General features: G+C 26.8%; 2 protein-coding genes across 2 annotated transcripts; both read left to right on the plus strand.

The window, feature by feature from the left end:
• Positions 1 to 497: 497 nt before the first annotated feature.
• Positions 498 to 7,923, plus strand: Bma-pef-1 (the record flags this gene model as incomplete). Its single annotated transcript, XM_043077358.1, has 13 exons — positions 498 to 564; positions 3,087 to 3,214; positions 3,270 to 3,351; positions 3,877 to 4,025; positions 4,416 to 4,577; positions 4,652 to 4,855; positions 5,097 to 5,246; positions 5,626 to 5,816; positions 6,164 to 6,385; positions 6,802 to 6,908; positions 7,099 to 7,274; positions 7,480 to 7,554; positions 7,732 to 7,923. 13 exons carry the CDS (start codon positions 498 to 500, stop codon positions 7,921 to 7,923), a joined length of 1,905 nt encoding a protein of 634 aa, XP_042933292.1.
• Positions 7,924 to 9,606: 1,683 nt separating this feature from the next.
• Positions 9,607 to 12,133, plus strand: Bma-taco-1 (Hypothetical UPF0082 protein RSc2190, putative; the record flags this gene model as incomplete). The annotated part of the gene is made up of 6 exons (XM_043077359.1): positions 9,607 to 9,711; positions 10,193 to 10,372; positions 11,011 to 11,133; positions 11,344 to 11,454; positions 11,715 to 11,921; positions 12,017 to 12,133. 6 exons carry the CDS (start codon positions 9,607 to 9,609, stop codon positions 12,131 to 12,133), a joined length of 843 nt encoding a protein of 280 aa, XP_042933293.1.
• Positions 12,134 to 12,917: the final 784 nt, after the last annotated feature.

The following is a 12,917-nucleotide window of genomic DNA, read 5'->3' on the forward strand; positions in this document are numbered from 1 at the left end:
CAATGATACTGATAACAATGATCAGTATATGAAAGTGATAATGATAATTATGCAATTATTTTATTACTACTATCACGATCATTAGTATTATCATTAATGTCAATGTTGGTACTTTCAATGATGATGGCAATAATTACAATGATAATAACGATGATAAATATATCATTTAATCATTAACGAAATTGAAAAAAAAAAAACTAAAATCAAAGAAGAAGCATGAAGATAACAACTTTGTTAAGTAATCATATGTAATACTAAGTATTCATTATTAATTTTTTTTTCCAATTATTTAGCAGATTTTAGTCATCTTTGAATGAGTAGAAGGATAAAATTAGAGTTATCTGCATTAACAATATTTAAATGAATAGCTTCGAAGAGATAAATTTTTGTTTTTTTGCTATTAAAAAATTGCTTTCATTTCAAGTGAATTTGAACATTCCATCAAACAATCCTTCTTTGATTTATTTTATTAGCAAAATTTCTCGGAAATCTTCATCATGGGATGTGGTTCATCGCATCGAAAACTTCACGATCCATCACCTTATGCACCACCGACTGAAATCTGTAAGTTCAGCAAAACCTTTCATTCCATCCCTGAAATGCTCTTCTAATTTTAATTCAAAATGAAGAAATTATTCAATTCGTAATTACTGCTAGTTTAATGGTTAAATATTCTATGTGTATGTAAAAAAAAGTGATTTCAATTTATTTTATAACATAATATTAATGTGGTGGAAGTATTTTAAACTATAGCTTAAAATTTCAATCTAAAATAAAACTTCTAATATGGTTTACACCTGATTAGATTAATAAAATATATTATGATGATAGTGTACCTTATGTCTAGTTTTGTTTTACATCGCACTTTTTTAAGTTTCAAATTTAAAGTTCAAAGTCCAATTCAGATTTAAAAATTCGCACTTAAACTATAAATACTGCCTTATTTTTTCCCATAACTTATTTTTTGCAAAATTTTAAGCTTTCACTTTGCACAGTGGTTGGCTACATTTTGAAATAAATGAAGTTTCAAAACTAAAATAAAAAGCCGTGAAGAATTTAATATTGCATCACTTATTTGAGTTTTCGTTCTTTAAATTTCACTTTACTTGCTCTTTTTATCTTTGTTTTATTTTAGTAAAGTATTATTACTAAGATTATGTCTGTCATATCTCCAATTTTTCAAAAAAAAAAAAAAAAAAAAAAAAAAAAGATTATCAGTTGAAAAGTTAATAAGTTAAAATCTTCAAGAAGAATTGAGATTATGTTAAAATCTAAAATTTTATGATAAAATCTTAAAGCGCTGCTGAAACTTGTTTCATAATTTAAATGGCATGGATTGGCAAAGTGATTTAAAATTAATTTTCAGTTATTGGAACTTTTTATGTATTACAAATAACTTCTAGCATACTAATTGAAGAGTTAAATCTTAATTTGTATTTCTTTTTGGAATAAGTTATGGACAGATTAGAGATTAAACTGATACCTCTAAGAAGTGAACGTATCTTTGAAAGTGACAGTAGTGCGACATCTTTTTTTCAATATTTTTATTGTTGCTATAATTTCCGCAATGAAAATATTTCTTATTTCCGGAAATATTGCAAGTGATTCAATACTTTAGTTGTAAAATTTATCATTCCGTTTTGTTTTAAGTTAAAATTTAAAATAAAAATTTGAAATAGAAAAGTGCATTCTTTAACTAGTTGAAAACTTTCTACCAAAACCACACACACTGTGTTCATTCGTGAAAAGAAGACTTCATGAAATTGTCATATTGCTTCATCTGAGAGATATGTGATAAATTACAATAATAATAATAAAAAAAAAAAAACTCTTCAAAAAAACAAAAATTTTAATTTTAATTATTGGAGTAACTAATCGATCATTGCATTTTCTGAAATATATTTTTTCGACTCCCGAAAAAGCTAAAAGTTGAAAAATTAGTCAAAAGAGAAAATTTTAGTGATGCATTCAAACCCATTATTACCATTACTTATTTATTATCATTATTTTTATTATTCGTAATTATTTATTTATTACTATTATTACTTCATACATTTTGATTTAATTAATCAATGAAGTTGTAAAATGGATTAATTTCTTCCTTCTTTTCACGTACAGCAGTACCATGCCCAAAGAGAGGAAATATTTCTTTGAGTCACTTAGCATAGATCTGATTGCTTTTTTCATTGTTCAAAGTCTTACGTATAATTATTCCTTTAAATTCTCTCATCTTTCTGCCCGAATCAATAGGGTTTTTATAAAACTTGGCAATTTTTTTTGCAACTTTTATAGCGAAATTTGAACTCGAAAAAATAGCAGTCGGATTGTTAGGTAAAACTTCAATTACTATTTCAGTTGGTAATTTTACTTTTAAAATAGTTGACAGTACAAGTGAATGTATGCAGAACATGTTGCAAAAGAAATAAATGCAAATAAGCTATATGAGTTATTGTAGAATATATGGTAGGCAGAGATTTTATTTGCATAGCTTTTGGTCCTATCATTAGGTTTCTACTAAGTTCATCTAGGCTCTGAGAATCTACTTTAGTGAAATTTATAATTGCAACTTTAACCTTTCGTCAATTAAAAAGTTATCATTAGCCAGGAAAACTAATTAAGTCTCCTATCGAGGAGATGAAGCATGCGACATCATAGGTAAACATGCTTTTCTCTTCGTTATGCTTTGCTTCCTTTTGTTTATTAAGCATCCTTCTTATTTCATCAATATATTAACCGAGAAAATTAATTCCGAAAACTTTCGAAGAAATCAGGAAAGAAACAATTTGAAGAAAGAAAAACCAAAATAAAAACATTATTCAAATGATTTTCATCACTTTGTGGTAAATTATTAAAATATATGACAAAAAATGAATAATAATAAAAAAATGAAATTAAATGAGGCAACAATAATTAGTTTTTTTTAATTTTGTTTTGCTTTTTTTTTCTGTTTTGTTATTATTTACCTTCACTTTAAAAAAAAAAAAAAGAGAAGAAATTTTTTTGTTTCTCATTAATTTCATTTTTTTTTTTGAAACCATTTTATAATTTATAATCTTTTTTTTTGGAAAGCAAAAAATTCTTTCCAGCGATAAAAGCTGCCATCTTAATTCAAAAATGGTATAGACGTTGCTTGGCACGTCTGGAAGCACGTCGTCGTGCAACGTGGAGCATATTTACAGCATTAGAGTATGTCGGTGAACAGAATCAATTAAAGGTGACTTAATTCTTTTTCGAATTTTTTTCAAAAATAAGGAAGCATTTTGTTGCAGTTGTACAATTTTTTCAGCGAAATAATCGATACATTGAATGAAACGGAGGATAAATTGCACCATTCCGCCATGCTAACACACGGTTGTCATTTTTAGAATTGATGATGTTAAAGTAAAATGAAAAAATTAAAATGATGGGAGAGGAGAAGAAATAACGTCGGAAAGTTCAATTTTAACTGATAACACTATAAACTTTTATATCTTAAACTTCACTGTATAAGATTTAAAAAAAAAAAAAAAAAAAAATTAGTTTATATATACTAATAAGAAAAATCTTGTTAAAATTTAAAACATTTTATGTTAATTTTTATTCCATTATTCTATTTCATTTTTTTCGATTAGTTGAAAATGAATTAGACTTTATATTTAAAATAATTTTTTTCTATTATTTTCGATATTTTTTTTTTTTTTTTGATCATAGAATAAGCAGCTCATTGTTGAAGCAGAAAAAAAATGAGAACGTTTTGCTGGAAATTAGTGGAAAAGAAAAAAATAAATATTAAAATTAGAAATAAAATTAGATTTAAAAATTTGACTTTTTCTAGTTTTACTTATGTTTTATTGATGAGTGAAGAATTCGCTACCATATTACCAAGATAAATGATAGGAAATGAAACAGCGGATGAGAAGAGATTATTGGAAATGACCCGACCAGAATCATTCAAAGTCGAGAAAGGCTACAAAGGCCCCAATATTTCATTGCCGCTCAAAAAAATTCACATTGAACAAATGATGGATGCATTTAAAGATAATAAAGTAAGCATAATACTTTAAATAAATTCTCAATCTTTTTTTCCTCCTTTTCTTTTTCTTTTTTGAAGAAAAAAAAGTGCTAGATGTTCAATTGTTTGATGAAGGAAGTAATATTATAATCAAATATGAAATTTATATTCAATTTCAAATTTTACCGACAATTCAAACAAATTAAAATTTAAATAATGCGAATATTAGCATTTATAATGTTTGCAATGAATTAAAAGAGAAGAAAGATACAATTTTAAACAGAAAAAAAATTTCTAAGTTTTATTTTGCTGAGCTTTTTCTTTTATTTTTGATTTCAATTTTATCAACTTTCCAAAACACATTGACATGAATTTATACTAATTTATAGCTAATGATTAAGTAAATAATCATTAACATTTTTAGATAATGCATATCAGTTACATATTATTGATATTACATGAAGCTCGGCGTGTATTTAAAACGCTTCCAACAGTTGTTGAATTATCTACGTCTCTCTCAAAACAAATTACAATCTGCGGAGATTTGCATGGAAAATTTGATGATTTATGTATTATTCTTTATAAGGTGTATCCTTACAATAGTTATACACAATAATAATAATAATAATTATTAATAGAAATAAAATAGGAAGTCTTTAGAATGGTTATCCATCGATTGATAATCCATACATATTCAATGGCGATTTCGTTGATCGTGGTACTCAGTCCATAGAAGTATTCGTGGTACTTTGCGCACTTGTCATCTTAAATCCGTCATCAGTAGTGTTAAATCGCGGTAATCATGAAGATCATATTATCAATCTACGCTATGGTTTTGTGAAAGAATTAATGACAAAATATAAGGTATAACAAAATAGTAAAAAGAAAAAAGTAGTTTGTGATGAATAATCAGTTTCAGTTTTAAAGTAAATATTAAAAAAAGAATATTTCAGATTCATTATTTCTCATTTTCCTCTTTATAAATGATATATATGGCATTTATAGTTTAATGGAAGTTATTAATTAGGAATGCTTACATAGCAGACTAATAAATATTTTACTTCATTTCATAAAATATTAAAATTGGCATAAAGTTAGAATTTAGAAATCAGCAAATGCATTAGTGAAATTACTGGATGATATCTTCTCATGGTTACCACTTGCAACAGTTATTGATAATAAAATATTTGTTACACATGGTGGTATTTCGGATACAACAAACTTGGATGAACTTAAAAATTTACCTCGGTATCAGGTAAGTTATTAATTTTCAGAAAAGTTTCAAATAAGCAGAAACGATGAAGAAAGATGAAATAACATAAGCGATTAAGAAAGTTTAATAGATCAAGAAAAGGAAATAAAAAATGTGACTAATCAAAGGAGGGAGAGATTAAATAGGAGTAATTAGTTAATTTGAGATTAAGTAAAAGTAATCGATTAGTGACTAATATGATCGATCGTGAAATGAAAATGAAGTAAATTTAACACTTTTTTTCTTCTTTCAATTTCTGATTGTTTTAAAAAATGAAATTCCAAAGAATAATCCATTTTTCTCAGACTTTCTTCACGAAATAAACTTGCTTGCATGCTGTCTTTGTTTCTTCTGTTTCTTTTGTTTGTTTTCTTACTTATAGTATGGATCAGTGCTCAGGCCACCGCATTACTTTGTTGGCATGCAAAGGAAAAGTGTTGATGATAAAGAATGGAAATTAATTTTGGATATATTATGGAGTGATCCAAAAGAGCAAAATGGTTGTACGGCAAATGTTTTCCGAGGTGGCGGAACATATTTTGGTCCCGATGTTACTCGAACATTTCTTGAAAAGTAAGCGCAATTTGGTTTTAACAAACGAAAATAATTCTTCTAATCTAAAAACATCTCTGCTTTGAATCCATTAAAATTTCATTAATTTAATATAGTAATAAAAATTTACTACTTTGAAGGATTAAATTGAAAGTAAAATTTTTTTAAAATAATATAATGGACAAGAATTAAAATTAAATCAAATAACTGCTTATGTAACATGAATGAAGTAGTGAATTTTTATTTTTACATTGAACTGTGAGCTTTTTTTTTTTATTATCTACTGATTTATTTATTCATTGTTTACATAATTTATGCATTTCATTTATTAATTTTCCATTGGTTTAATAATTAAATTATTGTCAAAGGCATCAATTGGATATGATTGTTCGATCGCATGAATGCAAGTATGAAGGATATGAATTGACACATAACGACAAAGTATTAACTATATTTTCCGCATCAAATTATTATGAATATGGTAGTAATCGAGGTGCATATGTTAAATTTCTTGGTGCTAATCATGAACCACATTTTGTACAATATCAAGCAACCAAGGCACATCGACAAGTTATTAGTGCAAGAGAAAGGTTAAATTATTTTTTTCTAAAAAAAGAAAGCAAAAATTTATTTTAGTTTGTTAGCATAAAAAAAGATTAGATTTTTTTTTAAAAAAGGTATTTTATTAAATCAAAAGTTAACATTTTTAAAATTTGAATACTATTATTATTAATTATTTTGTTATCATTTGTAATAGTTATTAAAAAACAATTTAAAAAAATCTTTATGTTTTGTTGTTTGCATTTTAACAAATAGAAAAAATTGTCCGTAAAATATTTTGAAAAGATAACTAACAATGAATATACATATATAGCAAATATTGGATTTACTACTAGTTTATAAATAAACTAGTATTAATTACTGGTTTATAAATAATTAATTCTTCCATACAATGATAGAAAAGAAGAATCAGAGTTTTTAATGAAGGATAAAATTATAAGTTTAGGATTGATGCTGTGGAACAATCAGCTATGCAAAATTTACGAGCACAATTGGATGTATTTAATAAGCAACTACAAAATGAATTTGAAATTTTGGATCCATTAAATACTGGTAATTCTATTTGAAATTAATTAGCAAAAGTTAGTGTAAATAAGAAAAAAAGAAATTTGATCAATTTAAAATAAATGAAAATTCAATGAATATTTTGGTTCAGTTTTATCAAAAAAAAAAGAAAGACTTTTTATAATATTTAAAAATTTATCAAAACCATTTACTGATGTGCAAATATTTGAAATTTAAGGTGAAATTTCCATCCATAAATGGTGCAAATGTGTGGAAAGTATTTCTGGCCTTAGTTTGCCATGGTATTTACTAGCTCCACGACTTGTTACCGTAACTGAGGATGGTAAAAATGTATTATACAAGCAAAATTCATCAACTGTACAAATTTTTAGTGGTGATAAGAAAATAATGCAGGTGGAAAATTTTTAATTTTATTTTTAATATTTAAAATTCTAAAAATTATGGATTTAAAAAAAGATTTTTTTCAACGAGAAACAAAATTAATATCAGTTGTAAAATGATAAAGTTTTGGAATAACTAACAGCAAACAAACAAAATTTCTTAATTAGTAAAAAGAAATTATAATATTTTATAACACTCTAATGCATCGCTAATTCAGAAGAAACCACATGTGATAGAAACATTATACAGACATAAAGATTCTCTCGAAGCAATATTTCGCTTTATGGATAAAGTAAAATTATTCCATTTTTTTTTTTTTTTTTTCAAATTACATATTCTAATACCGATCAATTATTAATTTTTATTATTTCTTGTAAGAAATATTTTAATAAACATTTTTTCGAAATGTTTGATTAATTCGATTAATTTCAATGTTTCATTTAAAACACAAATAATTGAAAATTTTTAGGATAACTCAGGCTTTGTATCTGTGGATGAATTCATCGATGCATGCAAAATTTTGGGCCAATATACTCGTAATCCACTAAAAATACCTCATTTGGAACAAATAGCGGAAAGTATTGATTTTAATAAGGATGGTTATATTGACTTGAATGAATTCCTGGAAGCATTCCGTCTTGTTGATCAAGGAACTGAATAAATGTGGTCGCATTTATCATATTTAGACTACCTAATATGATGCTCATCAATCATCCATTCAATAATTTATTGATTGAATAAATTACTGATTGATTTTAATTTTTGTCTTTTTAAGTAAATGAAATATTTTTGCTAATCCCAGCAATTCCAATAATTTATTTCTATTTTTTTCAATATCTGCAACGAATAAAAAAGAGTGAGAAAGTGCTTGTAAATGAAATCACCGATGTTTTATTGATACACATAACACATTGATTATCGATCAGACTTTCTTTTCATAGAAACAGAATATCGATTACTCATAAAATCATCAAAATATTATTCCATCTAATATCATATCAACGTTCGATGCAGTAATCATTAATTGATTGGATTGTCGTTCAGATGTGCGTGTATGTGCGTATGTGTATGTATGAATGTATGTATGTATGTATGTATGTATGTATGTATGTATGTATGTATGTATGTATGTATGTATGTATACGTGTGTTTAACGGCCAAAATGGTCGGAATCGTTAGAGTGGAATACCTAAATACACGCAACCGAATAGAAATGTATCACACCTGTGCTGTATTCACCTGAATGTACGTCATTGATTCGTTAAAAACAAAAGGGAATGATAAATTTTAAAACTAGCGTTATAATATTGAAATCACTTGCAATATTTCCGGAAGTAAGGAATATTTTTTCATTGCGGAAATTATAGCAACAATAAAAATATTGAAAAAAAGATGTCGCACTACTGTCACTTTCAAAGATACGTTCACTTCTTAGAGGTCTCAGTTTAATCTCTAATCTGTCCATAACTTATTCCAAAAAGAAATACAAATTAAGATTTAACTCTTCAATTAGTATGCTAGAAGTTATTTGTAATACATAAAAAGTTCCAATAACTGAAAATTAATTTTAAATCACTTTGCCAATCCATGCCATTTAAATTATGAAACAAGTTTCAGCAGCGCTTTAAGATTTTATCATAAAATCTTTAGATTTTAACATAATCTCAATTCTTCTTGAAGATTTTAACTTATTAACTTTTCATCTTTTTTTAAAAATTGGAGATATAAGAGATATAACATTAGCAATAACATTTTCTCAAGCAAACATAAATTACTTTGATTTGTAGAATATTTTGTATCGATAAATTTCCAAATCGGTTGATGCATATTTTATACATTTAATTATAATTACAATATTATTCACCAACTCAACTTTATGCATTAACTTATACACACCGTGGTACTGAGGTACCACTGTGCTACCTCAAGTACTACTCCTCCTTATTTGTCAAGTACCCATGTTAAGGCACCCCACACCAAGCACCTTACGTCACGCCAACTCATCAAAAAGGTAAGACTTACCTTTTTGGCAACTGAAACCTAAACCCAATCAGATGATCGCGTTGAAAACGGTCACTTTTTAACAATTTTTCAAGTTTTATTGCTGAGAAGCGCATTCCGGATTCTCATTGTTGGTAGTGATGGGTCAGTTTCGGGAATTCTTAAGAACTGTCTTTGTTGGTGTTAATCTTTCATTTACGGATAATTTCATTTGCATGAAATAAAATCTGTTGAATTTTGATTTCTTCATTTTTCTAGAGAATGACGAAGTTCACGGAGTAGGATCGTTTGTTTGATTGTCATCCATTTTTCGGTGATATCTTTTTTTATGTGTTTATAGGAGATGGAAATATTTCGATGTAGAATGATACTACATGCAAGGCGACTGTGGGTATCACCACATTTCATGAAAGGTCATTCGAAATGGGATAACATTAAGGATACTAAGGTTTATTTGCATATTACTTTTATTGTTTACTGTCCATATAATATGACAGTATATGATATAATATGTCAAGTATATCACTTTATTTGCACTTATGTCCCAATTGTGTTGAACTGTCTCAAATTTCTGTTTTCAAATTGGAATTTGATTGGTTGTAATAAATCTAGAAAAATTTAGTTAATTAAAGATATAATTATGATTATACTACAATTAAAGATGCTTCTATAAGCTCATCTGATGGTTTTTGGCAAAAATTTTCAAGATGCGGTATAATATGTCATATCATGTATATCACTTTATGTTGCATTTATGTCCCAACTGTGTTGAACTGTCTCAAATTTCTGTTTTCGATCAAATCTTCAAGATGCGATCAAATCTTAATTTAAAAAATAAAAAATTAAAGTAATCATTAGAATGTTTCAAATTTCTCTCTTTATGTGTCTGTTAAATATTAATACGTTTGAGTAATTCGAGTTGATATTAGCTTGCAGCTATGGTTAATAAAACAAAAACAGCTGAACAATTAATGGCTAAAATGAAACGAATTGTTCGAACTGGTGGGCCTGATCTCAAATTCAACAAAGATTTAGTACAATTGCAGTTGGAATATAGGAACGCAAACTTTCCTGATGAAACCTTTCAACGTGCTTTAAAGAATGTGCAAGTAAGAATCTTGTATTGTAAAAATAATTTTTTTGAAGGAAAATATTAACGTAACCAGTTAACCATTTCGATTATGTCTAGTAGAAATTATGCTAATATTCGTCAAGTATTTACTACAATATTTTAAGGCAGTTCATAAAGTGGTTTTAAGTATTAATTTAGCTTGGAATCAAATTTTTTTATAATGCATCTTTTTACCGTAATATCTTTTTATCATTTTGCCGTAATATCTTTTTATCATTTTACCGTAATATCTTTTTATCATTTTACATTAATATTTATCTATTGCGCTTTTTCATCTCATACTTATTGATAGAAATAAAATGTTCCTCTATATATGATTTCTTGGTAAAGAAAATGATTACAATTGCAGTCTTTAAAGAAATATTTGCTTAAATATTATAATCGTTCATCGTTATAATTTGCTAGTTCAAATTACCGTTTTCTATTCTAAAACTAACAAACTGCTGTTCAATTAATACCGAAAAAGATGTAAAAGAGAATTGATATTAAATGTTATATGATTCAGTCTATTTCAGTTTTAAGCATGCAATATTCATATTCCTTTTACTTATTCTAAGTACTTTAAATTTCTTATGTATTTACTGGACTGTTGAAAATTTTTTCTTTTTATTCTAGCTCCAGCCAGTAAAAACAGCGAAAATTACTTTGCTCGGACCTTCTGGATCAGTTTTTATCATCGAATCGGAAGGTTTATCACAAAAAAAACTGCTAGAGTTTCTTACAACATCTGTATATAAGGTATTCAAAAACAAGATATTTCAAACAAGATATTTTTTTCTTGTCAGTTTTTTTTTTTGTCAGTAAAGTGATCTTTGTAACAACATCTGTATAAAAGCTTTGTCTGTTTCTGTATAAATTTTTTTTGTGTAAATTTTTCTGTATAAATTTTTAAAATCCTAAATTATACTACTAACTTCGGTTTTCTTATTTTATGGATTTGGTTTTCAGATTGGCGATGGATTTCAATTGTCAAAGAATGATTATAGCCGAAGTTTTGAGGACAAAGGTGTTATTATCGTTAGTGCTATTAAGGCCAATAAAACATTATCATTAGATGAGGTTATTGACACTTCCATTTCGTATATTTGGTGATGTGCGATTTTTTATTTATAAACATTAGATTGAATGTCGAAGATGTTATTTATTGCTTTTCAGAATTCTATCAATTTCATTTACTTTTTTATAATCAGTCTGTAATTCAGATTGCTAATCCTTATTGGCAATTTCAGTACATTATAATGTGAACTCTAAAACAAAGTTTTTTTTTTTTTTTTCGTTTTTATTTACTTGTAGAATTCTTGTAAGATTTTATTATTTAGATGGAAGAAATCTGTATAGAATTGGATTGCGATGATGTCAATAAATTTGAAGAGGATGGAGCAACATTTTATGAATTAGTTTGCGTACGAAAGAAATTTGCTCAATTATTGGCTATTGTTGAAAAAGAAGGCTTTAGTGTTAAATGTTCTGCTTTGGAACTACGTGCAGTCAGTCCGGTTGAAATAGAGAAACATGAAACAGAAAAGGTACGGCTATTTTGCTTAGTTGCAGCTGTTGTTTTATTTGTTCTCTAAAACTTGTTTCTGATGCATGAAATAGGAATTTTACTTTCATTTTTTAGATCATTCAGTTGTATCAAATGCTACGGGAAAATGAAGGTATCACTCAAGTTTACGCCAATATAAGGCCAAATTCTATACCGATAAGGCCTGTCAAGTTAAAAGTTGCAACACAATGACATTTGATGGTTTGTGCCGGGTGAATGATTTATCTGTGCTTCAGTTTGTATAATAACTATTGATAAATTTATTGATATCATGACTATGAATAAATTTATTGATTTATATTACTGTGCGAATTTTATTCTTATTTAAAAAAAAAAAAAATCCAACCAATGATTTTCAAAACATTTATTGATTCAAAATACGAAAAAATAATGTCTAAAACTCTAGAAATTTATAAGAATACAGTGGATGACAACGTATAAGATTCATTGCACATAATAAATTATGTGAGCTAAATTCAAATCAAATAAATGAAAGATTAGAATATTTTATCCTTGTTTTGAAAGTGAGGAATGTCGCAATTGAATGTCAAATTTTAGCATTAAATTTAAAATTTGCAGTAGGATAACAAGGAAGTAAGACCGTAGTTGAAGAAAAAAACAGATTCAATTTAGTTTTTTAAGGAACATACATGATTACTCTAATACGATAGGGTAAATGAGGGATGAAGCATCTCCTAATCTTTAAAAGCGAGACAGATTTTGAAAAGGATCAAATCGCAAATTTGAAAATCGGACTAATTGGCATCGAGTAAACAAAAAAGTACGATATAGCACATAACAATTAGTTTAATATGATTATGTGAAGCAAATATATTTAGCAGAAGTTAATTGTTATATAAAAAATATTTTTCTCCTTGGTTTGCTGTTTTTTCGAATCTTAGACGGACCGCAGAAGCATGCGCGTAACGTTGGACCTTCTGCTGATCCTCGACAAAAACAGGACTGTACCTTACGA

The sequence above is a fragment of the Brugia malayi genome, assembly GCF_000002995.4.
Source record: "Brugia malayi strain FR3 genome assembly, contig: Bm_v4_Chr1_scaffold_001, whole genome shotgun sequence".
Taxonomy (NCBI): domain Eukaryota; kingdom Metazoa; phylum Nematoda; class Chromadorea; order Rhabditida; family Onchocercidae; genus Brugia; species Brugia malayi.